The 26825-nt window shown below is 51.2% G+C and overlaps 13 protein-coding genes across 13 annotated transcripts; 7 read left to right on the forward strand and 6 right to left on the reverse strand.

The window, feature by feature from the left end:
• Positions 1-309: 309 nt before the first annotated feature.
• Positions 310-504, reverse strand: SNOG_08914 (hypothetical protein; the record flags this gene model as incomplete). The annotated part of the gene is made up of 2 exons (XM_001799166.1): positions 310-408; positions 445-504. The coding sequence occupies 2 exons, from the start codon at positions 502-504 to the stop codon at positions 310-312; spliced, it is 159 nt and encodes a 52-aa protein (XP_001799218.1).
• A 999-nt stretch (positions 505-1503) lies between these two features.
• On the forward strand, positions 1504-2328 carry SNOG_08915 (hypothetical protein). The gene is made up of 3 exons (XM_001799167.1): positions 1504-1755; positions 1811-1911; positions 1963-2328. The coding sequence occupies exons 2-3, from the start codon at positions 1840-1842 to the stop codon at positions 2029-2031; spliced, it is 141 nt and encodes a 46-aa protein (XP_001799219.1). The 5' UTR covers positions 1504-1755; positions 1811-1839; the 3' UTR covers positions 2032-2328.
• A 111-nt stretch (positions 2329-2439) lies between these two features.
• Positions 2440-3636, reverse strand: SNOG_08916 (hypothetical protein; the record flags this gene model as incomplete). Its single annotated transcript, XM_001799168.1, has 4 exons — positions 2440-3154; positions 3209-3339; positions 3408-3455; positions 3529-3636. The coding sequence occupies 4 exons, from the start codon at positions 3634-3636 to the stop codon at positions 2440-2442; spliced, it is 1002 nt and encodes a 333-aa protein (XP_001799220.1).
• A 1697-nt stretch (positions 3637-5333) lies between these two features.
• SNOG_08917 (hypothetical protein) lies at positions 5334-6469 on the forward strand (the record flags this gene model as incomplete). The annotated part of the gene is made up of 4 exons (XM_001799169.1): positions 5334-5611; positions 5669-5850; positions 5901-6256; positions 6359-6469. 4 exons carry the CDS (start codon positions 5334-5336, stop codon positions 6467-6469), a joined length of 927 nt encoding a protein of 308 aa, XP_001799221.1.
• A 218-nt stretch (positions 6470-6687) lies between these two features.
• SNOG_08918 (hypothetical protein) lies at positions 6688-7494 on the reverse strand (the record flags this gene model as incomplete). Its single annotated transcript, XM_001799170.1, has 2 exons — positions 6688-6925; positions 7139-7494. 2 exons carry the CDS (start codon positions 7492-7494, stop codon positions 6688-6690), a joined length of 594 nt encoding a protein of 197 aa, XP_001799222.1.
• A 281-nt stretch (positions 7495-7775) lies between these two features.
• SNOG_08919 (hypothetical protein) lies at positions 7776-8748 on the reverse strand (the record flags this gene model as incomplete). Its single annotated transcript, XM_001799171.1, has 2 exons — positions 7776-8715; positions 8738-8748. 2 exons carry the CDS (start codon positions 8746-8748, stop codon positions 7776-7778), a joined length of 951 nt encoding a protein of 316 aa, XP_001799223.1.
• Positions 8749-9407: 659 nt separating this feature from the next.
• SNOG_08920 (hypothetical protein) lies at positions 9408-11027 on the forward strand (the record flags this gene model as incomplete). The annotated part of the gene is made up of 4 exons (XM_001799172.1): positions 9408-9835; positions 9897-10090; positions 10142-10352; positions 10406-11027. 4 exons carry the CDS (start codon positions 9408-9410, stop codon positions 11025-11027), a joined length of 1455 nt encoding a protein of 484 aa, XP_001799224.1.
• Positions 11028-12043: 1016 nt separating this feature from the next.
• On the forward strand, positions 12044-12906 carry SNOG_08921 (hypothetical protein; the record flags this gene model as incomplete). The annotated part of the gene is made up of 3 exons (XM_001799173.1): positions 12044-12495; positions 12544-12770; positions 12824-12906. 3 exons carry the CDS (start codon positions 12044-12046, stop codon positions 12904-12906), a joined length of 762 nt encoding a protein of 253 aa, XP_001799225.1.
• Positions 12907-13327: 421 nt separating this feature from the next.
• Positions 13328-20296, forward strand: SNOG_08923 (hypothetical protein; the record flags this gene model as incomplete). Its single annotated transcript, XM_001799174.1, has 7 exons — positions 13328-13425; positions 13504-13870; positions 14071-14722; positions 14753-16262; positions 16478-16653; positions 16979-17224; positions 17277-20296. The coding sequence occupies 7 exons, from the start codon at positions 13328-13330 to the stop codon at positions 20294-20296; spliced, it is 6069 nt and encodes a 2022-aa protein (XP_001799226.1).
• Positions 20297-20840: 544 nt separating this feature from the next.
• SNOG_08924 (hypothetical protein) lies at positions 20841-22052 on the reverse strand (the record flags this gene model as incomplete). Its single annotated transcript, XM_001799175.1, has 4 exons — positions 20841-21225; positions 21279-21664; positions 21724-21852; positions 21909-22052. The coding sequence occupies 4 exons, from the start codon at positions 22050-22052 to the stop codon at positions 20841-20843; spliced, it is 1044 nt and encodes a 347-aa protein (XP_001799227.1).
• Positions 22053-23064: 1012 nt separating this feature from the next.
• Positions 23065-23246, reverse strand: SNOG_08925 (hypothetical protein; the record flags this gene model as incomplete). The annotated part of the gene is made up of 2 exons (XM_001799176.1): positions 23065-23105; positions 23126-23246. The coding sequence occupies 2 exons, from the start codon at positions 23244-23246 to the stop codon at positions 23065-23067; spliced, it is 162 nt and encodes a 53-aa protein (XP_001799228.1).
• Positions 23247-23869: 623 nt separating this feature from the next.
• On the forward strand, positions 23870-24736 carry SNOG_08926 (hypothetical protein; the record flags this gene model as incomplete). Its single annotated transcript, XM_001799177.1, has 3 exons — positions 23870-24089; positions 24139-24374; positions 24425-24736. The coding sequence occupies 3 exons, from the start codon at positions 23870-23872 to the stop codon at positions 24734-24736; spliced, it is 768 nt and encodes a 255-aa protein (XP_001799229.1).
• Positions 24737-25302: 566 nt separating this feature from the next.
• SNOG_08927 (hypothetical protein) lies at positions 25303-26344 on the forward strand (the record flags this gene model as incomplete). Its single annotated transcript, XM_001799178.1, has 2 exons — positions 25303-25377; positions 25529-26344. 2 exons carry the CDS (start codon positions 25303-25305, stop codon positions 26342-26344), a joined length of 891 nt encoding a protein of 296 aa, XP_001799230.1.
• Positions 26345-26825: the final 481 nt, after the last annotated feature.

The following is a 26825-nucleotide window of genomic DNA, read 5'->3' on the forward strand; positions in this document are numbered from 1 at the left end:
CGGACAAGGAGTGACACGTGGATTAAGGATTGAAAAGAGCTGGGACAATCTTCAAGCGACACAATGTATTGTAGTGGTCTTTTATAACAGCCTATATCCCTGGGATGACCGCTGGGTGCGAATATCATCTTGGTGTCCCGACAACCTCCTAGCATTGTTCTTCGACTGCCAATATATCCCACCCCGAAGAATTGTGCCAATGTCTTGATGCTCCAACGTCTTCATACTTGAAACTCTTCATGCTCCAAATTCTTGATAATCTAACGTCTTGAGGTTCAACTTCTTCATGCTCCAGCTTCTTGACCACTTCTAACCACTTTCCATCTCTCGATACCGTTCGGTCGGGTTCGTTCGCGTTCGGTAGTGTCGATTCGATCCAGAAGCAAAGGGAAAGCACAAAACACCGAGCTTGAGCACACAGGCATAACCTTGAATTGCACTCACCTGGGCGGCGATCCCTGAGAACAGGGCGGCCGCAGCCGACAAGTAGCCAATGGCTTTCATGTTGTCGGAACGCGTCGATAACGATCACTAGAACGATGGGGGTGTAACGGAGAGAGAGTGTGGGTAAGCAAGAGTGACAAAAAATAACAAAAAATAACAAACAGGGATGGGGAACGTCTTTGGGGGGCAGCGAAAGGGGTGAACCAGCGTGGGTAAATTCAACAATCGGGTAGCGAAGGTCAGCTTTGGGGGTAAACAACAGTTCGGAGAGTGGTGGAAAGCAAAATTTTCGACAGGCGCGTTGCGGTATATGAATGGATTGGACGGGCATTCCTGTGCCAAGATGGGCAGTTGCTCGATGGGGAGTGAGCAAGGAGATGCGAGATTATGTTACGTGCAGCCACTACGACAAGCCCATGGAATCATCCAGACGGCTGTTTATGCCAATCGAGTGCCCGTTCCGGAGTCTGATCTTCATGTTAAAAACAAGTCGCCAGTGCGCTGGGCATGAGGCGTCTTCACACGGTAGCCGCGCCTTCACACTTCAAGTATCCGCGCTTGGTGTTTACCATCCGCTATTGAAACCGCTGTTTTTACACATTCTTGGATGGAGATGGACAATATATGTGTCCTTGCAAGGGCGATTAAATCACCGACTGACGTACCCCCACGGGCATGATTTGCGGCTTTGATGGTCACGACTGGCTGAGTTGAATAGTTGAATATCGCTAGAATACGTGCAAACATCAGGTGAAATGAAAGGCCACGTTGGTTTTGGCGGAAACTACAGCAGAAACTGAGATACGAGGAATTATGTTGTGGAAGTCAGAAGCTCACCCGTCTGGCCCAATTCGCGATGACGTCGCTTAGTCATCCGCCATCGCATCTTCAGCTTTTATGCATCGCGAACCCCAAACATCAACGACCTCCCCCACAGCAGCCACCATGCCCGTCACATTTCTCCGCCGCCTGCTACGGCCCTCCGCCCTCCCAAAATCGCCCTTCTTACCCCTCCGCTCCACGCAACCCTCAATCGCCGCCACCGGCCTATACGAACACCTCGCACTCGGGCCCACTCCCCGCGTCGCGCGCGCCCAAATGCACATTAATACAAGTCCTGCGACAAGGCCGGATATCGCAAGGCGCGCGAAAACTGCGGTCGCCGCAATTGAAGAACAGGCCGGAGCTCAAGGGCGTGTGTTTGAAGGTCGGCACGACGAAGCCCAAGAAGCCCTAATTCGGGCGAGAGGAAGATTGCGAGGGTGAGGTTGAGTACGGGGAAGGTTATTACTGCGTATATCCCGGGTGAAGGTATGGTTTACAATTGGTGAGGAGGGGGTGAGGACGGGGCTGATTGGGATTGCAGGTCATAATGTGCAGCAGCATTCGGTCGTTATGGTGAGGGGTGGACGCGCGCAGGATTGTCCGGGTGTGAAGTACCATTTGGTACGGGGAGCGCTGGATTTGGTATATTTTGCATGTCCACGCACGGAATGATGAGATACTAACGAGGTGCAGGGAGGTGTCGGTAACCGCATCACTTCGAGATCGAAGTACGGCACGAAGAAGCCTAAGACGGCCGCATAAGGGATTATCACATGTGGGAATAGATGTGTACGAATATTATCGGCATAAATGGGCGTTTGAATTTCTGGTATGATCATCGATCAATACATGAAAAGATGTACCGATCGCATCAAGTTACTCGATGATTGATTCGACCGCCGGAGTTGCTGTGGAAAAGAGTCATAACTATCTTCAGATTTGTTCGTCAGATTTCCCTGCAGACGTGTGGACAATGATATAGGGTAGCTCTAGTTCGTCCCACGTCTGAGACGTGTGCTGAATTAGTCTCACATACAAATCTTAGGACACTACGAGCTGAAAGATACGTATTGATAATGCGATGGTAACGTACGTGAGTGATATCGTGAGAATATAAAGGCTGGTCTATCTGATGAGCATTCCTTCAATTACTACGTACGACTGGACAAGCTATACGAATGGTAGGATGATGTGGCTTGCATATTCACCTCCAATATGCACTTGATGCGTTCCTCTGTTCCTGTCCTCAATCTCCATTTTCTTCGTTCCAAATTCCATTACAAGCGGGTATTCGCCCGAAACTTGGACGCTCAAAGACTCACCAGCTTCGAAATCGATGCCCATTGCCCAGAGTCCGATTTCGAGTTTCACGATTTCTCCTGGTGTGATTTTTTCCAGCTCGTCGTGAGGATGGAATGGGTATTGAGGATGGATGGACTTCGAAGCGTCTATCTTGCGATGCGATGCGCGGAGTACGCCTGTCGGGCCATAGTAAATCATGAGGTTGCTATAGTCAGACTCGGGGATGTCGGCTGCCATTTTGTATGGGGCAGCTGACCACGGAATGTTGATGCTTATCATCGGGTTGCCTTGAGCGTCGAGTTTACGAATCAGTACGTAGACTACCATGTCGTCAAAGTCTTTACACGACATGTACAGCACCGCTTTAGGCAGACCCATTAGCCTAGTAGCCTTGTCAAAGCGCAGATTGAACTTCGCGTGCGCCACCGGTTGTGTCCCGCTAACGGCGTTGTATGACACGGTGCTAGTGCTATCTGGTACCGACAATTGTAGATTGTCCTGTGCGCCGAGATAGAGCGTACGGTATTCTGTCCGTGGAAGGGGAAAGTCTTCTTCGATGATAGGGTAGATGGCTTCTTTATCACTAAACTTGAGTATAAATATGTAACGTCGGAGATAGGATCAAATGTAAACATACCCGTAAGTCAGCGAAGCCATACGTACTCGTGGCGTCTTCTCCCAATCATTGTTCTCATTCTTAAGATATCGATCGAAGAAAGAAGCGAGCTCGTCGATGGATTCTTGTACGACCCACAAATCGTACCATTCCTGATATGGGTCTTAATTTGGTGCCCCAAAGTCAGTTCGTGTTGCACGTGCTTGTCCTGATCACATACCCCAGCGTAGCCACTTCTCTTTCGAGCTGAGTTGCATCCAGCCTCGTACTGAGCCCATGGTATGTACCTTCACATGCACGTCAGTATGTGCAGATACTTGCATTATAGTTCCATAACTTACAAAGCTAGAGTATGAAGCGACTACGTAGGTCGGTATACTGATGCTCTCAATGTCTGCTCTGAAGATATATGTTAGCCTGGTGGCTACATCAACGACGTGAAGCCACATACCGCTTGTCTGCCCAGTATGGATTCATCAACTTAGATCGATGATACATCTCTTTGAAATCCTCTAAACCATTCCGTCCTCGAATCACATGTTGAGTGATGAAGTCAAATAGACCGTTGTCCCAGGCGCCCCCACGCACGAACTGTTCGCGGTATAAGTCACCACAGGCTTCCCAGGGAGCAATGGCTTTCAGAGAAGGTGGTTTCTCCGCAGCAATAAACCACTGGACGATTCCTTTATGACATTAGTTCATGTAGCTCACCAAAATTGATGGATTGCTTTGCTTACCAAGATGTGAGTTCCCAGCTAGACCAACGGAGCCATTGCACCTGTTTATGGTAAGCGGTATTCTAAGTCTTTCAGCACATAACAGACCAGTCCATCTTAGCAAGTGCCTCAATCACATCGTGGCCGTCTTCTCCCTCCTGTTTGCCCATGATCACTATATCGCCTTGAGAATCTCCGGCGCCTGTCTGAGTCAGCGACCTCTCTCGTGCAATTTACATATAGTGGAAATACCTCTAGCATCAACGTTAACCACTGCGAAGCCGCGTGGGCAAAATTCCGCAGGATCCGGACCTTCGAATCGTTCGAGACCACTAAGACAGCCCTTGGGTACACCGCAGCCCCATTTAACATTGTTCATCATAGAAACGCCGTTAAACTTCTTCCCAAACGGGCTCCATGCCACTATTGCTGGCACTTTCACGTCGCCGTTGCCATCACTGGGTCGATAGATGTCGCAATACAATTTACAGCCATCTCGTACTGTGACTGCAACATCATGTTCGACGACCATCTCCTCCGAAAGTGCTCGGGCATCATCACCGCTTTGCCAGCCTTTCGGCAAGACTTCTTTGCGTGGTCGAAGGCCTTGGTAACCATTCTCGCCCTCTACAGGTGGCTTCACCTGTAGGTTGGCAACTTGAAATGCTAGCGGCATGTTGATAAGATTTGGGATCCCGGAGCGTGGTGTCTAGCAGTGAAGGTGTTAGGATCAATGGATCAGGTACATGTAGGCCTCTGGACACACTGCCACAAGACACATTTTGAATGATATATCTGCCATTGCCGGCCTTCGGTTCCCCCTTGCCATCTCAACCGTACTCATGCGATGGCGATGTTGAACTATGGCATCAAAGTCTAGGTCCCGAAGTTCGGTATGTGGAGGATCTGGGATGTGCAATCTCCTAGGACCGAGCTGCGTCCTTGTCAACCGAGAACGAATCAGAAAGCGCAGAGCAAGGTTTCTTGCGCCTCCGATTAACTGTTTCGAGCCGCGTAAGAGCCACTTATCGCCTAGTTGTCGAAGTCGAATGGATAGTTGTGGCTCTGAAACTCGTTCGGATGCAGGGCTCACCAAGGTACTAGATCTTACGCTAAACATATTTGGAGAAAAGCAGAGGTTAGTCACTCGAGGACGCCGCACCTTCCCAGGCACGCCAGGCTCTAGACCGATCACAAACCCCCGCCCCCTACCGTGTAGATGCATATGTGGAGTCGCAGATCGCCAAACTCGCCCGTACACGACCGTGAGCTAGCTGGAAAGGTGACCATCTTTGATGGTGGCCAAAATGAGTAAAGATCGCCCGTCATCCTAAGGTTCATACCATAAAGATGAAGGAACGCATGAGAGAAGCCCATAAGCAACCTTAGTGAACAGTATCTTTCTCCATCGTTGCAGACTTCATTCCAAAATGGCGCCATACATCAATGACACCGTGGAGCAGACTTATGGCGACTGGCGCGATGAGTTCTATGAGAAGGGCTACATTGTGTTGAAAGGTGCGGTACCACAGGAAAACGCGCTCAATTATCGTAACAAGATGATGAGCTGGCTCGAATCGTTCGATAACGATTTCGATATCAAAAAGCCAGAAACGTGGACGAAGGAGAACCTACCTCAAAGTTTCAAGAATGGGATGTATCTGAACTACTGTGCTGCTCATGAGAAGTACGTTTGGGAAGCAAGGCAGTAAGTAGTGTCTCTTGATATCTTCACTTGACAAGCTGCTGATGATTGTACGACCAGAGAACCAGGCGTCCTGTCTGCCTTCGAGAAGCTATGGGGTACCAACGAGCTTCTCGTTTCTTTCGATACCATCAATTTGACTCTGCCAAATGCTGGTAGTATGGGAGGCTCAAAACCATGGCCTCATGTAGATCAAGCTCCAGAGAGAAAGGGTCTGAGTTGTGTGCAAGGCATCATCAACCGTAGGCCGCCCTCTCCAAGACTGAGACAATGTTGCTGACTTGAACGGTAGTATCCGAAGCCGGACCTGATGATGGCGGTCTCGTGGTCATGGAAGGCAGCGCGAAGCTTTTCGACAAATTTTTCCAAGAGCATCCTCCGGACCGGACAAAAGGGCCATTGGCTGCGCTTCATTACGATTTCTATCCCTTCCAGCCCTCCGATGTGAAGTGGTATGAGCAGCAAGGATGCAAATTGGTGAAGGTGTGCGCAGAGCCAGGCGACCTGATACTCTGGGACTCGAGGCAAATGCATTACGCAGTTTATCCAACCACTGACACAATCCGAACGATCATCTACGCGTGTTACACTCCTGCAAATTTGGCTTCCCCCGAAGATTTGCAAAAGAAGAAAGAGATTTTTGAATCTGTGAGTATTTCTCTTAATCTTGGTCCATGAAAACTGGCACTAATACTGTCTCCAAAGTGGTGCGGCACAACTCACTGGCCCCATATAAATATACATTCGCAGGGAAAAGCTATGATTGACGGAAAAGTCGATCCCATGGAACGGACAGAGCCGTTGGAGAAGCCTGAGATGACCGATAAATTGCTCAAACTAGCCGGTGTCAAGGCATATTGATTGGTACAGTGCGATGTCAAAGCGTAAACGTTGGTAAAGAGCTTCGGCTACTTATACGGTAGAGCATTGGAGGTACCCGGTTTACATCAACTCAGGTATCGAAGGTTGATGCTGTGAATAGTAGCAATCATCAGAATTCTTGAAAAGATCAAGAGTCACTGAAGGCATCCAGGCCGTGGTATCTCATTTTCTGGCTATTCTCGCGGACGTATGACGTCTTAGACTCCAAGCATAAATGTATCCCATTCATTCATTTCACCATCCAACATGTCCCCAAATGAAGCTTGATATTGCCCAAAGTTACTTTCGTTCTCAAGGAGGCTCATATAAGCAGCCACAGGATCCGGAAACGACGACTGGAGGTTCTCTAAGCTTACATCCTGATTTGAAGAGCTGAGTTCTTTGATAAGATCGTGCACAGTACACGGCGTTCGAGGTACTGCTGGTGGGTCCTGACTGACAAGCAATAGTAGATGTTCAATCATGGTGCAGCCTTTTGCCGCATGCATAGCGACTTCGGAATGTGTCTTCAGTTCCGCGGCAGCATGGCTTAGTAGCTCGATTGTTTGTGCTCTGACATTATCTCTATAGTCATGGGGACTCGCAAGCATGTCAAGTGAGATGTACACGGCAGCTGCTACAACTGCAGCAGACACCGTCCAGACTAACCTATATGGTCTAGGCACCGGAAGGCTGTAGTTGTGCAGTATTCGATTGGCGCAGGCGACCGCGAGCTTTCGGGGCCGTTCGGGGTCATCCTCAGTGTCTCTAGAAACTAGTACACGAGCAATACCCAGTTCTAGAAAGTCTAGGACAATCGTCAAGAGGTAGCGTTGAAATGTTACCCATTCGTGCTGCTGTTCCCACTCTCTGTCGTCGTCATTCGCAGGGAAGTGCTGAGACAGGTGTAATGGCAGATTTCGGCGAACGTTTTGAATTTCCTCAATTGCTTTTAGCAGTTTCGGAGGTGTCTGATGCGTGTTTGCCTTGATGTAGACATAGAAAATGTACGCGAGTCGAGACATGATTGAGTGATAGTGCGCTGGCGATGGGGTGGTGGAACCGCTACTCCCAGAGAAAGAATCATCTGGAGTGGAACGGGTGCTTGGTGTGATGTTATTACCAAGTCTGTTCTGTACAGAAAACTGGCAACAGAAGCTGGCGGGTGATATGGAAGGTGGTCGAGCCCAGCTGCCAAGCCTGAAAGGACGAGATTAGCAAAAAGAAGGGTAATCACCGACTTGAGGGAGTTCAATATGACATATCCAAGAGATTTGGTATCGGATCAGGGCATTATGAGATGAACTTACCAGTCCCGGATAACACAAGACCACCACAATCGTCGGCCAACCTCGCGCTCAGCTACAGTGGACCATTCCGCCCTTCGACGCATCTCAGCGGATACAGCTGCCTCGCTGCCCAGTTTGTGCATGTCGAGACATCGGGCCATGCTAGCAGCATAAGCAGTGAGGAGAAACTCTCTCATATGTTCTCCGAAGTTCGAATGGCACAGCGTCAGCACCGAAAGAGCCTGCACAACTGGCAAAGCAGGAGTTGATGATCGTTCGATCTCTTTCAGTGCAGCCTCATACCAAATACGAGAGGTATGGACTGCGACATTGGTTGTGGGATCCAGAGGTACGCAAAGTGAAGGCAAATCGACAATATCGGGACATTCTTCCGGGTCCAGATACAGAATACCAACTGCAAGTACTGCAAGGTACAAAGCCAGCCAAGGACGACGCTCACGACTAGGAGGGATACTAAATTGAGCGTCCTGCCAGAATTCGGCATGCTCCTTTAAGAACTTGTCCGAGTCCACAGCACAATGTAACCATCCAAGTGTCTGCAGGGAGAAGGTTACCAATCTGAGACTAGTGTCTTGCTCTGGAAGGAGCAAAGACATAGGATCCGTAGCGGGTTCATACAGCCTATCAGCGACGTCTCTCTCGGAGACAGCTTGTCTAGCAGAGCCGATCCTGAGCCCTACATCGAACTGCTCAAAAGCTGGGACCAGGTCTTCGAGTGATGCAGAAGGCTGATTGTTGTCTGTGCTGGCACTTGTGCGACTGTGTGCACAGGGCTTAGAGAGTGCCAAAGCGGTCTCGAGTTCCGCAATTTGAGCGTGCAGTGCGCCTCGCTGTCGTAGAAGCTCCTCAAGCTGGGATGTTTCGTCTGCAGCCTCGCCATCGGTACTTGCTTCAGCGTAGACCGTCAATTGCCCTCTGACACGTGCTATAGGTCGCCTGCATTCGTGAGCAGCATTACGCTTGATGCATGGTTGGCAGGGACTCTTTTTATCGCATTTGATTTTCCGCCGACCACACTCTACGCAAGATTTCGCGACACGTTGGCTTGTCTTGATACCCTGCTCCATTGGCGAATGTACTTGAAGAATTAGTAGCACGTCATAGAGTGCGAAAGAGGGCTCGAGGCTATACAGGCATGGCTATCGCTGCTGTACGGTCTGAGTGTGCGCTGCCGCCACTAGCTGACCTCGGAAGTGTTGAAACGCCCCCGTGATCTAGCTCGGACTACCCCACTAGCTCCCCACTCCTCCACAATCCGCTACTCTAAGTCGATTTATTGGGCTTCACGGGGGACCACGGGCGACCGACGCGATACTTCAACCCTCTTCGAAACTTGTTCATGTGCAATGGCGTCGACAAAATGGCGCACTGCTGGACCTGGGCACATACCTAGGTACAAAAGGGTCATGAGCTCAATGAAGATGTTAGGGCAATCCCAAGGACTCGAAGTCGAATATGGTTTCCACAGAGACGAAAGAAAACACAACGACTCACATTGACTATGTGGACGCGCATAAAAAGGCTGCGAAACCCGTGGTTGGAACTATAAAGCTTTACGATGAAGGGGGCATCGTACTCATTCCCACACCCACAAACGATCCGAATGGTTAGCCGCCCCAACCAAGAAAATGACTACATCTGACTGGAAGTACACAGATCCACTGAACTTGCCGATATGGCAGAAGTGGTTCATCTTGGTCATCGTCGGGCTTTACGCTGCAACTGGAAACCTTATGGTCTCCGGCATATCGGCTATCTTACCCATCGTTCAAGCTTCATACAACAACAATCCCAAAGCGCATGATTTGGCTACCTGGCCTGCATTTTACATGGGCGTTGGGAACCTGCTTGCTATTCCAGTAGCGCATGCGGTGGGTCGTCGACCAGTGTACCTCCTGTCCACCATCGTGCTATCGTTCGGCTGCCTTTGGTGCGCTTACAGCGGCAACCTGAATTCTCATATTGCAGGCCGGAATGTTATGAGCATAGCTGCTGGACAAGCAGAGGCCTTGTGTCCCATCATTGTCCAGGAAATCTTCTACCTGCACGAGAGAGGGTAAGTACCTAGGTGGTGGGCTATAACAATACTTTCATGTCAATTTTCTAACTTTTAACAGCGTAGTAGTAGCCTGGTTCTGCGCGTTACAGACCCTGGGAACGGCGGCTTTGATCGTTGCAAGCTCATACCTGGCCAATGGCTTGGGTTGGAGGTGGTGGTACGGTATCTTCGGATGCCTGAGTGGTGCGATCGCCGTGCTCAGCATTATATTTGTCGCGGAAACGAAGTATACTCGCACACTTGAAGCGCTAAGTAGGCCAATGTACCACGTTGCTTTTGGAACAATGCACTGACTTGACGCAGATGGCGAAGGTATCGAAGAAGAAGATGGTACACTTGTTCCGGTCACGACGAACACGATGCGAGAACTGGACACGGTCAATTATGCTCCTCGCAGTTTCCTCCGAGACATGCTGCCATGGAAAGGAAAAGCCGAATGGTATAAAGCAGTCGATTGTTGGGTACAGATGTTCCAGATTATCTGGTTCCCAAACATCATCTGGTTGGTCTTCATGTGAGTATCAATTCACCATTCACCTGCATACATATCCTAACATGCAACCTAAGCAATTCTGCTGCCCTTGGGATATACGTTCTCATGACGGCGCTTTTCGCAGGGCTGCTAGTACAACCTCCATTCTTGTGGTCTTTCGAAACTCTTGGCTACGTCTTTGCTGGACAGATTGCAACAGCGGTAGCCGTTCCGATCTTCAGTGGTTATCTGTCTGACTGGACAACAAAAGCCCTGAGCAAAAGGAACGGGGGCATTTCGCAGCCTGAATATCGCCTCATCGCGTTGATCATTCCGCTGGCTGCCATCCTCATCTCAACAATCATCTTTGGCAAGACAGCACAGACGCCGTCGAATTGGAGTTGGGCAGGAATTGCAGTCACCATCAACACAGAATATTTCGGCTTCGTGAGTATAGTCGTGTCGAGCTTCGTGTACTGCATGGACGCTTATCCTCAGCGCATTGACGCGGCTTTGGTGCTCATATGCTCCCTGCGCGGGTTCATTGGATTCGGCATCTCATTTGGATCCATCAGCTTTGTCGAAAAAGCAGGATACGAGGGCGCCCTCAACATCTGTGCGGGCATAGTGGCAGCGCTGATGGGCATGGGCGTGGTCGTGTATGTGTTCGGAGCGAAGATCCGAGCCATTACACAGAAGTGGGCTCAGGATGAGTGAATAACAAGAGACACTCGACTGGGGCGGCTGCTCTATCGGCCCTCGTTCAAACACCACCTTGGCATTCGGCAAGTCGCCATTGAAGCCCATGACTGACTGACCTGCCCTCTCTGAGCGACCCAGACCAACCATGGGCAAGATCGTCGAAGGAAGCTGGTCTTGGGATAATATAAGCAACACAAAGCATAAGTGCACTCAGGCCACTTAGGCATCCAATACACTGCCACTTTTTCGAAGCATGCAAGGCAGTTCTCGAAGCCTCTCGGCACAGCCCTCTAATTGGTCTCCATTTGCATCCAATTTTGCCACCGGAAACGCAGCAAGCCATGTCCTTGCTGATGAAGCGAACGTTTTTTACCAGCATCACAATCAGTTTTACTAGGGCCATGCTCACTTCCACCTCTCAGGGTCGTTTACTACAAGCGAGCCTTCATTCTCCTAACATGTAACCACTCAGATTACTTCTAAGAGAATCTAGACGAGGCTCACACTTGTCACGCCCACCCAAATCCCGGGCAGGCACACTTCTAGCGGAGAAAATAGAGTGACACAGTCCACAAAACCAGGATAGTCTCCGCGTTTTCTGCAGGATCGGGAATCCCACCGGCACTTGCGACTGGGGTGCATTTAGTGCTGATCCGTGCACACCCTGTCATTCAGTACGATCATCTCTGCCTTAGGCCTTCGATTGCTGTGCTGAAGGTGGCTTGGCTGGAATTTGTCCGTCTTGCTAATACCTATTCACTCAAGTTTGTCCGCTTTGATGAGTGCTAAGGATGGCATCAGATCATGTTTAGCAGGTGGACTGTTTAACTTGAGACGCCGGTGCAGGCTACCAGGTGGAGACCATGTCTATCATTCGGAACTTTCAAGTCTGATCCGACAACCTGTGGAGATCATCTTGAAATGAGACAAGTGAGAAGAATAAAGGTACGGGCCGGAACGTCAAACATGAGAACAAGACAGCCATCCCTCGCATCAAAGCCTCAGCATATCAACTTAGTGCTACTATCAATATGCTCTTCCACGCTTGTGCCTTGACCGGCCTTTTGGCCATCACTGCCGCTAGCCCAGCCCCTGTTACTCCAGTCCGTCGTCAAGCAGCATCCCTCTGCGAACAGTACGGATACTACGCAGCCAATGGCTACGAGTTCAACAACAACAACTGGGGCAAGGGTTCCGGCTCCGGAAGCCAGTGCACTACCGTCCAGAGCACCTCCAGCTCTAGCGTGAGCTGGTCCACCCAGTGGCAGTGGTCGGGAGGCCAGGACAACGTCAAGAGCTACGCCAACGCTGGCAAGCAGTTCGCCAGGGGCATCAAGGTCAGCAACGTGAAGAGCCTGCCCACCAACATTCAGTGGGACTACCAGCCCCGTGACGGCGTTCGTGCCAACGTTGCCTACGATGTCTTCACTGCCGCGGATCCCAACCACGACAAGAGCAGCGGTGACTACGAACTCATGGTCTGGTAAGTACATCCACATCTATACTTCAAACACCAGCTAACGTTTCCAAGGCTCGCAAGAATGGGTGGCGTCTACCCAATCGGCAACAAAGTCACCACCGTCACCCTTGCTGGGTATAGCTGGGACCTCTACGTCGGCCCCAACGGCTCGATGAAGGTCTTCAGCTTCATTCCCTCTGACGGATCATGGAAGTTGTCCTTCAACGCCGACCTGAAGCTGTTCTTCAACTACCTTGCGCAGAACCAGGGATACCCCATCAACAACCAGTACTTGATCGGTAAGTCTCTTGACCATTCTATTCCTCGAACAAGCACTGACGATACTGTGCAGTCTTCCAGCAGGGTACTGAGCCGTTCACGGGTGGCCCAACCAAGTACACGGTGTCCAGCTACAGCGCCAGTGTCAACCAATAAGCAACTTCGCTCGCGAGATTACCAGCACCCACGGGTGGGTGTCATGATTGATGGATATATCGACGCTGGTTTGATGGCGCTTGGGATGCGCAAATGATGGTGTTCACTTCTTCCATGTATATACTTGGCCCGCATATTTGGGTATAAATGCCATAATTTATGGTCTTCAATAATGTCTTGCGCTGCCATGGAACAAGTGAAGGAAATGTTGTGCCTGCCTACACTAGTCTCGCTCGACCCTTGATGTGTAACTTTGTCGATTGTGTTACTTTGGGAAGACGTGTTGGCCTAAGATGCGTCGCCTCTGACAGTAGCCAGATGTGCAGATAATCGGTTATGTGTGATGAGATATTGACAAGATGGAAGTTGGAACGGCCCAGGTGCTTCGGCACGGCTTCTCCGGTCATTCGTCCGTGCGGCCATGCGCGAGATGACGATGGCGCTCACTCGCGACTGCAACGCCGAACTCACGCGACAGTTCCGACTCACCTGTGGAGGTTCAAAGTGTGGCTTCTACCTGTGAGCTGTGAAAATGATAGAGCTTCATAACAGGTAAAGCTCACGTTTGCGCCACGCACCGACCTATCGAGTACCTAGGTACCGCATCCTTGGGCATCCGCAAGCTGTCGCGATGGAGACTCCGGCAGCCCTCAGCAACAGCAGCTCGTACTTCCCATCGCCGGCCGACCTCCTCATGGTCTTCCCTCGTCTCCTCTCCAAGGCGAGTTCGCTTAGCGACCTGGTGTGGTCTGGAGGGAGTGTCATTGCGGAGCCTACCAAGGCCAACATGACAAACACCACAGCTGCGATAACGGCAGGGAAGTTCATACAGGAATCTGCAGCTGCTGCGGCTTCGGGTTCTGTAGCTTCTCCGGAAGAAATCGGCATCTTCCAGGCGCTGAAGAATATGGCCAGCTTCTTCAGCTACATAACCAGCAAATGGGCAATAGCGACGTTTGCTACAGTGAGCATACTCTCCGAGGATACAACCACTCTGCTGATTATGGCGACCAGGCAATTCTCTTGAATCGAACTCACTTTTATGCGTCCAGCCGAATCCCTCTCTCTTTCGACCGCCTTTACCTACGATTCGCCATCTATCTCCCACCACTGCTTTTGTTTCTGTACCAGATCCAAGGCATAACCCAGGCGATACGATGTCAGACCTTTCCAGGATGGTCCGAAGTGCAATATGGCGCCGCCGGAAGACAGCTCGATACCGACTTTGCTGGTGAGGGAGGCTATCTATGGCAAGCGTCATCCAAGGTTCTCTTCTGGGAATCCATCGAGGACTCCTGCAGGGCAGCCAACATGCTTCCCAGTGATGAAGAGTCAACGCGGCCATCCGGCTCGCTTGCCATCCTATGGCCTTTGTTTCTTTCACTCGGCATTAGCCACTTCGTGGAAACTCTCTCCTGTGCTCTCCAGGGTCGCCAACCCGTGCAAGAGGCTGGCATGACCATCTTTGAGCACTCGCTCGCTTTTGCTGAAGCTGAGGCTGTTGTGACGAAGCCTTTAGCTATCGACACGACACGATTCTTCAAGCCCAAGCAGATGTGGACACCAAACGGGTCATCCTTCATGATGCCTCGGTCCAGTTTGAACAAGATCGTCAACGTTCCACCTGAAGTTTTGATCATTTCGCTCATTTCCAGTATCAGCCATTTCACCAGCAACGCTCTTGCAATCGCGGGCGTGAGGTCCAGATACAGGCTCGTCACCACGACCATCTGGGGTCTGGCTTACATGGCCACATTCTCCTGGAGCTTCGTCAAGCTCACAAGCCGGATTGCTGATCCCAACCAGTCACCAGTGGGTATCTTGAGATTTCCCACAGTTTGTATAGTAGGCTTCATTCCACATCTTCTGATTCTCGCTGGCATCTTTACGTGTGGCTTGATCTACCTTTTGGCCCTCTTCATTACGGTCTTATCTCCGCCACCAGGCCAGCCAGCGTCGTTGACTCTACGGGAAAGATTCACCGTTGCTTACAACAACCTTCATGCCAACATTCATCTATCAGCAACCGCGCCTCTGACCATCAATTGGCATGAGGACTTTTACACGGCAATCCTAAAGGTTGGCTTCACAGTGTTGACAGCAGCTAGCGAAGCAGTTTTCCTGAATGAGGGCACTAAAGTACATGTTCATCCAATGACATGGATTGAGAAGAAGAGACTAGAAGATATTGTGACCCGTCGCAGGAAATTCCGCCAAAGCCTGACCAACATCCCCCCACAATTGCGAAGCGGCACCTTGGCTGCAGGCGTCGAAGTGGTAGATGGCATCGATGGAGACACACCAAATCAGAGTGCAACATCTGGCTATGCCACTGAACGCAAGACACGCGGCGCGAAGAGCGCAGCGGACGCCACCAGGACGACCGGTCACCGCGACCCTGCAGGTCTTGCACAGCGCAGGAACCGTTTCTTCTTGACTTTCCGCTTCTTCCGAAGCATATTTATGCTCATTGCAGCGATCCATGCTCGCTTCACGTTATCGCTACTCGAAAAGCTCCGGATAGCCTACCGACCACGGTGGATGAGGCGTCTGGCCGGACCTCAGGAGATGGACAAGATGCGGCCTGCGGATATGCGTGGGGGTTCATACATGGTGCCATCCGCAGACGAATCGTGGCTGACTCTTGACGACCGCAGTCGGTTCCGTCCTGATAGCAGTTTCGATGTCGAGACATTTGCCAAAGAGAGGCTGCGTCAGAGCGGCTTTTATGCTGAGCCCGATACTGAGGTTGCGGAGGAGCGGCTGGACGACTACCTATATTCATGGTGGCGCAATGGAGGTCGATGGGGTGACGTTGATAGCAGCACTGACTACATGCCGCCCCAGGATGATGATACTACAAGCGTTGTTTCTTTCGCGACGGAAACAGACAACAGCGAATGGTCGGATGAGGAGGATGGACAACGCACACCCACACGCGAGACTTACCAGCGTAGTCGGGAAGCTACGCCATCATCAGATCATACGATGGATCTCGCCCGGCTCTCGCATCTGCTTGACCCAAAGACGAGCGAAGACCGCGAGGAGGCCAGGCTGTTGGCACGTCATCTTGAAAGTTCCAAGATCTTGACACGGTCACAGTACAGGCAGATGCGCGAACGCGATGAGGCCAAGATCTTGACCACATCACGGTACAAGATGAGCGGCACAATGAAGATGTCACCCGAAGAGGAGGAGCAGCTCCTCGAGGACTTCATCCTGAACAAACGATCGGCTATGCCATTACCAGGACAGAGCAATGCAGGCAGCTGGGATACTGGGGCGGAGGGCATGGGTGCTGAAGGGCCCCAATGCGTGGTCTGTCAGCTGTCGCCAAGGACGGTCCTTGTTTGGCCGTGTGGATGTCTGTCGCTATGTGACGACTGTCGGGTGGGTTTGGCATCGAAGAACTACACGGCCTGTGTCTGCTGTCGAACGAATGTGGTAGCATATTCGCGGCTCTATGTACCATGAGTATAGTCATGCTGCTTTTTTCTCTGTAGATGTAATTTTTTGCATATTGACTCCTGCAGCTACGACTTCATGTGACTTCTCTTGGTGATCGCCCAAGGTTTGTGCTGGGCAATGCTGCATGTGATGGATGCAAACTGGTGGAGTGGGCCCATGAAGCTGTGCGTCTACCAGTAGACAATCGCGCCTGCCCCACGCTTAGTAGTCAGGACGCAGTAGTGCACCTGCAGTTCGCCATCGTCATCACGCTTGCGTGCGAAGTAGTCCCGCCAAGCTGTGAGGCCGAGTCACCACCAAAACTTCATTTCCGAGCGACCTCCGTAACAGTAACACGAACAACTCTCTCACCCAGCGCCAGCACACAATCAATTTCGACTGAGCACCGCATTCGAGCTCGGTCAACGGCATACCCCAAAAATCTCTCCAGAAGTTTTTATGCAATCCGAGCCTACAAAAGCATCACAACACGCCCCCACACCAGAAGACGCCCCTCACCCCACCACCTACCTCCCAGCATGGACAGCCCCGCGACGATGACTTGCAGGACTCTCTGCGGCCTCACCCAGGTGAGCAGCGGGGAGAGCCTGAGCTCGCCGTCGAGTGGCAACGAAAACGAAGGCGACGCGACGCGATCGAGCGCTCACCAGCAGCGACGGAAACGCGGTGGAGACTTTCGGACTGAGGGCCAACGAGGCATCGACGCCCCCGCCGAGGAATCGAATCAGCGAATATGAGAATGCGCGCGTGAAGACGCCCAAGAAGCCTTCTGAAGGGCCCCTGTTCGAGGTCATCAAGAGCAACAGGAGGCCCGACGATAAGAGCTCCCCTATCGCGAAGCTGCCGAATGGTGAGTGCAGCGTCTACTTGGGATTCAATGCGCAGGTGCTAACATCAAGCAGAGGTCCTGATCCATGCAATTGCCCATCTTTCGCCCAACGACCTCGCCGCCGTGTCCCTCGTGTCGCGCCGCTTCAACGACCTGGTCACCACCCCTCACGCATGGCAGGTTGCATTCGGCCGCTACTTCCCCGGTCCGCTCGCGCTTGAAGACGCGGAAATCCGCGCTGCTTTGGAAAACACGGGCGATGTGGTGCGCTCGGAAAAGAGGAGGTTCACGAGGCTCACAGCGTTGGCATCATGGAGGAGCGAGTACATTCTGCGCACGAGGTTGCTGAGATCCATGGCTCGTGGCAAGCCTGTGCAGTTACCCGCAATGCCCTCACGCGCCGGACAAACGCAAACTGCTACACCCTTCCTTGAGTACAACGCCCAGACCTTTACTATCATCAACCATCTCCATGCTACTTTCGGATCGGGTCTCAATAAACGCATGCCACGCTTCATCCATGGCGCAGACGATGTTGGCATGGTCACGAGCAGCGACCCGACAACCGGCAAAGTAGATCCATGGGGTCAAAGTGATCCTAATTTCTACGGCCAATTCTCCGAGCGATTCCCTGGCGTTGCCGAATGGGGCCTCGGCTCTGGTCACGTCGTTGGTCGTCCCAATGTTATGGATGTGTCTCAACCATACGGCATGATCTACGGCCAAGGCTGTCCAGAGGGGTCCTGCTATTATCGTTGCATTGAGGAAATGCGTGGGCGTTTCATTGCAGAACCCACCGAGCTAGCATTACCGGAAGCTGGTATACCTAAGCTTGGTGTCGATGGCGGTGCCATCTGTAGCGTGTGGATAGCCAAGTCGAACACGATACCTACGCTGTCCGAGGGCGTGATTGGCATGATGATGGGTTCCGCTGCCGGTGTCGTATCCGCTTGCAGCCTTGGAACAGACGGGCTCCGTGCAACCCGGTTACAGCGCGGTGAGCTTACGGCCCGCTGGGTGCTTAGCCCGGGCGTACCCATTATTGCAATTGTCGTGGACGAAAACTATTCGCTGAAGCGACAAGCGCAGAACCGCATCTGGGCTGTCGCACTCAACGCCCTTGGAGAGTTGTTCTATCTCACCAAGTTCCCCACCCGCAATTTGACCGTCAAAGGAGATATTGAGGAGCACACCGAATATCTCGCATGGCTTACTGGTCGGAGTGTCTACTGGAACATCGTCGAACCTAGTAGACGCGTTGCACGACCGGACCCGTACAGTGATGCTGAGATTGACGGCAGCTACTCGCCCCGTACATCATGGGACGGCATGTGCTTGAGCAAAGAGCAGACCATGGCAGAGACCAGGGAGATTCAACAATACATCCGCAGAGAGCCAAAAGACTTCCGAAAAGCGTGCTTGGGATGGGACATGCGTCGTCGGCTTGAGGTCGACTTTTCAGGTGACGATGGCAATTATGCAGGTGAAGCCATGGTGGTCTTCGAATGTGGGCTCGATGAAGGTCAGGTCGCGGACATCAATCGTTTCACTCGGGTCAAGACCAATGAGAAAGAAAAGAGCACCACTACTTCGACCCGCATCACAACGCCCCAGTCCACTCAGCCTACCTCTTTGTTTGGAGGCTCTGGCTCTGGTACGCCCGATGTTGCAGAGACATCTCAACGCATTCGTCGTTCGTCATACATGTCGGTCTCAAGCTCACCGGAGCGAGACAACCTTGTTGAGGAGTGGCGTTCTTCAAAGCTTACTTTTGGTGGCTTCAAGAACACTCAGCTAACTTGCACAACCCTGGACATCTCAACGTTTGCAGTTCTCACAATGTCAGAAGATCCGGCTCTAGGATTCTCGAGTCCTTCGAATGCTTCCTCGCCATATGCCTCGCCTATGTCTGTCGCTAGTCAGCCAGCCTCACCTTCTGACATACCTGGCCAACGCGCACGCTTCGTCGCGGCAGGCACGAAGACTGGCGTAGTCTTAGTTTGGGATGTGCGTGCTCCTGTATCGCGCTCTTCAGAGTTCCCCAACACAATCGAGCCTATCAGGATTATCTACACTGAGTCGCCTGAGATCTCTTGCTTGGCCATGTCTGCTCTCCATCTCATCGTTGGAGGCAACGATGGCATCGTCCAGGCTTGGGATCCACTTGCTTCGAGCATGACACCCGTGCGGACATTGCATTCGCGATTCAAGTCGCGCGCTCGAAGGCAGATCGCGCAAGCTCAAGCCTCAATACAGGGAGTCGGGATCAACATGTTCGCCGCCGGCGCGATTTGCCTTGACCCCGATCCGACTGTGCTGCGTGGTGCGGTATCTCTTGGCAACGTGCTACACTACTGGAGCTACAGTTCTTCGGCAGCCGACCAGCACAAGAGCAGCAAGCGCAGGCTTCGACGACCGGAACGCGGAAGCAACAACACTCCCGAGCGCTTCTCTGGCACTGGTCGGGTCAACTTGAAAAATTACATCTCTAACGAGAAGTATGAGTTGGAGCGTGACAAGCACGAGCGTCGCAAGCAGGCTGAGCGCTTGGCTGGACGCTTCGGAACTGAGCTCCTAGATGAGGAAGAGGCTCTAGCTTACGCTGCCATGTTATCTCAGGAGGCTCTCGAGGCTGAAGAGAAGAAGCGCCGTGAGAGTCAGAGCACTAGTACCACGGGTGACGAAACTGTCACGCCCGAGTCCAGTGTACTTGGACAGTCGTCTTCGCCAACTTTGAAAGGTGACGATGAGCTCGATGCGGACATTGCCGAAGCCATCCGTCTCTCTCTGAACGACAATCCCGGACCTGTCTATAACGAGCGCAGCTCAACGCCACCTTCTGCCTTCGATATCCCGATCAAATACGCCAAAGGCAAGAAAACATCTTCGCCACGATCAAAGGCTAGCCCGTCAACAAAGGGCAAGGCTGTTGCGGGCTCAAGCAATGATAGTGAGCTTTCCGATCTAGAATTTGCGATGCAGCTGTCCCTCGCAGAAGAGGCGAGCCGCAAGGAAGCCGAAGCCAGCGCGGATGATCAATTTCCTCCATTGAGTCCCGTAGCTGGTGTCAAGGGCAAAGGCAGGATGCTTTAGCAGTTTTTGACGTTTCGCGGTTTTTATTCTCATGCACTGTTTAATACCTATTTTGCTTTTCAACTTCATATCATAGCGGTTCGATTTAACTTGAGAAGAACTTACCATTTCCTCTGTTTGCCAGGGTGGAGAACAGTATTTTCTGGCACTGCTCGCAAGAGCAAGCTTCCAATACAAATTTATCCCATTCTCATCATCCCACCTCTCAAGACACAGTTACTATCTCTGCGACCCACTCCCCCATATCCTCCATCCTCCCCGAAGCTCAACACCTCTCCTGAACGAACACCGTGCTCGTCACCACACCACACCCCCTGCAACATGCCGTCTCATACGGCAAATACTCAGTCTCCGTCGACGTGCTCGGAAAGACAGACTACCCATAATCCGCCTGTCGCCGGGTGTGGTATTACTAGGGTGCAGCGGAATTAATGGTGCAGGCAATCTCTGATGTCCCTGACAAGCTCGCGTTTCAGTATTGCAATTTAGAATAACAAATCTATCGGCGCTCAGTAATGCGAATGTAGAGTAATTGGTAAAGCGCTCAAACAAGATTTCCCACATCGTTCAGACTCAACGAGGATCTCATGCTATCTTTGACCGACCCAGACGAGTCTTTCGTACTGGCACCTGATCCTCCAATCGTCACTACGGTCAGCTTCTCGTTGATGTCATGCTTCGAAGGCTGGCTCGAGTGCGAACTGATCGAAAGGACACTGAAGATAGTCCCAAGAAAGCTTCCGAAGGATGTGTTGGCAAACATGGGGCGAAGCGTCGGTAGACAACAGCCGATCTCCCCTGCGACAATCTCCACCAAAGTCCACACCACGACCTTGGTATTCTCGCCTTGAATATCGCGGAAGCTCAGGGTGGTACCGTACGAATCGATGAGTAGGATGTATGCTCTGACAGCACTTGCAGCAGTTGCACTATTCCCGATTAGCCTGTTTTCTCAAGCACATGGTTCATTGGATGGACTTACAACAAGCCCAGTGCGAAGATGCTCGTGACTTGCAGCTTCTGAGATAGGCTCATCTGCATACGCCACACTATTGGCATCGGCGCTGCAATGATCATCAGATCCATGATAAGATCCGTCAGCGCGAGCGCGGCCGTTGCTCCGCTAGTATCGTCGCAGTACTGCAGAAGTTGTTTTACACTCGTCCATGCCGCCGCAGGGTGAGAGCCGCACTGGAAGATGTTCGCGCCCAGGAAAGCGATAGTCCATGCCGTTATGAGCGCAAGCAAAAAGTAGGAATAGATGTTGAAGCTCCTGCTGATGGAGAATATGCGCCTGTACAGCAATACAACACTGAGTTTGATGAGCCCGATGGCGAAAATGCTGATGATTAAGGTGATTTGCATGTACTAGTTATCGTGAGTCTCAGTGCGATGAATAGGCAGCCAGAATAAGGCATGAGACTTACCTCGACGTTCTCAAAGTCCTTAGGCGTCCTGTTCGCTGCCCCTGTTTTGGGATCTTGGAGTGTGTGCGTGCCGAATAGTCCTTTGGCGGTTCCACCTATGATGACGCCCGCGACTACCCACATGACAATCTAACACAATGGTCAGTCTGGAATATCTCTGTGAAAGCGACCGTGTCGACACTTACCAATCCCGCACATGCTGTCCAGTCGTCAAGCTTGAACTCTGCTTTTTGTAGCATTCGGACTCGCATCCGTGCTAGTACAGCAACAGAAGCTAGCACTGGCAAGATTGTGCTCAAGGCATACGTCCCCGCTTGATTCAAAGACATCTCTGCTAGATTATTGCTAAATGGCTTCAAGGAAAATTACAATGATGTACGCAACACGTCGTATCGGGTGTTCCGACTCGAAGATGATATGGCGAAGAGGTCATCTTGAACCCTGGAAGATATATAATACCATATTGACAGGATATGTACCATGTGCTCGGTGACCGAAGCCTGTGATTGTCACAGCTAGGTACATGTCGTGTACATACTAAGTAAGGCTCGTTTCGGATCTCTGGCTCTAGTACCGGCGGCTATTCCCTGGGTGCCTACTAGTACGATTAGTACCTCCAGATGATGCAACAATCAATACCCACCCCTTCTAAGCGGCTTCCTTGCAGTATGCACATTGAGAAGTTTGCGTGTATTCAGACACTTTGTCTTATGCTCTAAGGCACCAATGACCATGCGAACTCATCCAGACTTATGTATTGGGGCCGCTTGTGAATGGTGTCAATATCATGGAGGGTGTGCGACCTATGCGCACAAGTTATTTTAGGGCTTGCCGTTCGGATATAAACACGCATAGTTGTGGCAGTGGGCCCTGCGTCATATCGACTGCCGATCGCGGGTCATCGAGGCACCGCAGAAAATGGTCGACGAATCTTGAAACTTGGAAACAGTGAGGCGTGCCAGTACGTGGATTGACAGCGGTTGTGGCGAAGGAATCGGATGTAAGCACTAGACAAGCTGCACAGCACGCTAGGTTAGATATCCACTTATCTTTATCGTTCTGAGAACTGTCTGCGTAAAGCGTTCATCGGAAGATAAGATTGATCAGTGATTGGTAGCTTGGCATGACCATCATTAAAACGGTTTTGCTCAATCAGAGTGGGTGATATGATGATATTTGGTATGGTTTTGTTCAGAGAAAGGAACACTTTATCTATGTGTGGAATTTGGTATATTCTTGTTTGCATAGGGACAGTCTCCATCTAGGTGCCCAAATCTCCTCAAAAGTGTTCAAAGACAGTATCGCACATAGATGCTTTAAATTACATCCTAGCACGCCGTTTCAGCAGTTCCCTCTTCGCCTCTTCGAAGAACGCATAGGTCCTGCGCCGGTGCGTTTTCACCAGGTGTCGGGAGTGCGGCAATCGTTGTAGTGAAGGCGAAGACAGTTGCTAGGACTGAGAGGGCTCTTGAGATGTACATGGCTATTGTTGTTTTGGTGAGCTCGAGATCATAGTCAGTCATGATGTAAGGACCAGAATGGAGCTGGCGTACCTGACGCGGGTGTAATTAGGTAGTAACTTGTATTGTAGTTTTCTGGACGATTCAACGAGGTGTTATAGCTGATACAATGCGTTCATAGATGCGGGTTCAACGTCTGTAAGCACAGCTCAAATATGGAGAGAAGAGTTGGCTATATATCGGGGCGCTTCTTCTGTCCAAGCCAAGATAAAACGGGCATTCACCCATTCCTTTTCAATATGAGTAGGGGGCTGGTCGGTATCATCGACAAATGTAGTAACGATTGTACAGTGTTGATACATGTACATGTAGCATACGCAGGTGGCGTAGAGCGTAGGGTTGGTGTGATCGACAAGCACGCTAAGCTTCGGAGACCGAAAGCTTCTGTGGGCCAAGGGCTCTTGGCCGTCTTGAGTGGATGTAATGCAAGGCGTTCCATAGCCTAAGTCGAGCTAGCCTAAGTATACTAGGTGAGGGAACTGGTCGTTTAGCCGGCAAATCAGCGTTAGGATGTATACTGTGCACTTACCAGGCAGCATACTTTCCTCGGAGACAACAAAGGTACTAGAGTTTTGTAAGAGCTTCCTGTAGCATACTCAACGTTCCTCCCTGAGACAAACAAGACCATGAACGCCGAAAAGATTGCGTATCGAAACATTCCGGCACAAGACTCCCACGTCGATGACGATCAATTCGAAAATGTCCCCCGGACCCATGTAGGCTCCTTGAGGGCACGAAAATACCTGTGGTACCTCATTCAAGCTGCACTGCTCTGCACAATTGCCGCGCAGGGTATCGCCATTATGTTTCTGAGCCAAGCGGAGAAGGATTCTTGCCGTTCTGTCCGTAAGTTGTTGTGAGGATTTCTGCGAGCAAATTCTGACGCTATGGTTAGACGGTATGCCTCTAAAGCGTACCGAGCCTAGGACTATATATCAGCACTCGAAGTACATCTCAAGTGATGAAGAAGAAGCTTCCAAAGCCTGGGACGCAATCCTGCCCGGCCATGGCGTTGTTGCTATAGAGCCAGAATATGCGCGGTCCAAGAAACTCCCTGAAACGGTGATCTTACCAGACTCTGGTGGTAAATTGACATTTGTAATCGAGGCATATCATGCGATACACTGTGTTGTACGACTGCTCCTCCGCAGTGCAGAAAACAGAGCTGACTGAATTTCCAGACAAACCTGCGCAAGCACTATGTCGCACTCGAGCGCAATGAGACCAGACACTGGTCAGCTAGCCATGACCGGCACTGCTTCGATGCGTTGAGGCAATACATAATGTGTAACATTGACGATACCTTGCTGAAAACTTGGGGGAAGAGAGATGCAGGACATGACCAAGAGAAGAAGTGCCATGACTGGGACAGACTGAGGGCTTGGGCTGAGGAACGCTCTGCGAATTATTTCGATGCAGAGCCTGGTACGGGCACACGCCATATTGGTAATTATCATGCAGGCGACGGTCTGCCTGTTGGAAGCTTGAGATAGTTATTCAGCTAACTAGAGGCTGTGAATTCTACCAGACCCTTGTACCATGTGTGGAACCAAGTGTCTGCGAAGTACATGCGAGCATGTTGAGGCGCCTGGTGATGGGTAGGTACCTAGGTGCAGGGCGGTGATGACGTCACAACATTCAGAACATCAGCCGCCGGACGCGTGTTTCGAACAGTGAAGCTCGTGTCTAATACCAAAGAAGCAGGCAGATATACGACCCTGGAATCGTGTCTCGGGCTTCAGCACGATCTACGTGTAGATCTCGAGTGGGTACAAGACTTCCGAGGTCGCTCTGAGCATGCTAGACCTTGTTCGCAAGGCTGGCGTCAAGAGGCCATAAGCTCCGCGCGATCGACAAGATGTGCGCCCTCGTTCTCCGATGGGAGGCCTGGCGTCACAGCGGTTTGGGGCCGCATGTAGCGTGATGGCGCTAGTCCAGAGGTGATCTAGCTCTGCGGCACAGTGTAAGATGCCCTCTCTCTTCTGACCCTCACAAACACTTGAGCTCGAAGCAATCTTCTTCTTTCCAAACAAGTATCCAAAAGTGAAACGAAAACAGCATGTCGACTGCAAAGCCTATCTCGGATCCAGTAGCGGCGAAGAAACCAAGCAAGGACCACCCGTGGTGGATAGAGGCAAGTGCTGCTCCGTGAAAGATTCGACCTTAGAACAGGCGCTGACTTGATGTCTCAGAATATTGATCACCAGATAAAACCAGAGGTCAGTCGCTTTCTGACGCTTTAGCATGTAGACAAAGCTTCCTCACACATCATCCGTATCCGACAGGTCCGACATAGCCTCGAGACCTACAGTAAGATCCCTCCGGAAGAAGTATCAAAGCACATCTACACCATAGTACGTGAATCCATCTTCCCATGTTACATCTTTCTGAGGCCATTGCAGCGCGAAAAAGCATGGAACATTCGTCCGTACCCCTGCACTGGCATTGGCGCCTTCCTGCTACCTAGCATATCTCGACATCCCGCCTACCCTTCCATCCTCTCACGTCTCAAATCCGGTGACAAGCTTCTCGACGTCGGATGCTACGTAGGCCAAGATCTTCGACGCCTTGCGCTCGACGGTTCACCTACTGACGGTCTTTACGGAGTCGATATCGTCAATCACTGGGACCTCGGATACGAGTTTTTCAACGACAAAGATCGTTTCCTGGCCTCTTACATTGAGTCTGACATTTTGTTTCCCAATGAAGCGCTGGGTAACCTAAATGGCCAAATGGACGTCATCTTCATCGTGCATGTTCTGCATCAGTGGGATTGGGAGACGCAGATTCTGGCGTGCAAAGAGCTGGTGAAGCTGTCGAAGCCGGAAGCTGGCAGTCTGATAGTGGGGTATCAGGGTGCGACGAAAGACATTGTGGCAAGGACGAAATGGAATAAGGAGAACAACCAGAACGAATTCACGCTGCATGACGCAGAGACTTTTAGGCGCATGTGGGATGTCGTGGGAAATCAGACAGGGACGAAATGGAAAACGGAAGCGGAGATTGTGCCGGAAAATGAGTTGGAGTTTCGGCCGCAGGATACGAGTTATCTTGGGCCTGATTTCGGACTGTTGCGCTTCCTCGTGACAAGGATTGTTTGAGAGGAAAGAGACGCGCGTAGTAATTCAGAAGCCAAGCACAATAATTTGACAGCTCTTCAGTCTGTTCCGCCAAAGCAATTGGCACTCCCTCGGTGTCACACGTGTATGCCATTACCCGCTTCTGTACCACAAAGCAAACACACCACAACCAGCACATTGAAAAGTAACATGATTACCCCATCAGCTCATTTCTGGTCTCGAACTAACGCTTGAGTAAATTTGCATGAACAATTCCGCGCCAAAAAAGGAAAGATGTCTCGAGAGTCGAATTTCTCTAGACCAACGTATCATCTTTTGGTTGTTGGCTACTTTCTTGACAGGAGAGTGGAGTTCAATTCATACAACCAGAATGTTTTATTGCAAGCCATTGGGAAGCCGTTGCGGTATGAAAAAGGGGTATGCAGAGGCTAGCTACTTTTTCGCTGTCAAGCGCCCAACGAAATGCTTGCTCTTTCAGGGTCACAACGATGCGGCTACCCGA

Source organism: Parastagonospora nodorum (assembly GCF_000146915.1).
Source record: "Parastagonospora nodorum SN15 chromosome Unknown scaffold_13, whole genome shotgun sequence".
Taxonomy (NCBI): Eukaryota; Fungi; Ascomycota; class Dothideomycetes; order Pleosporales; family Phaeosphaeriaceae; genus Parastagonospora; species Parastagonospora nodorum.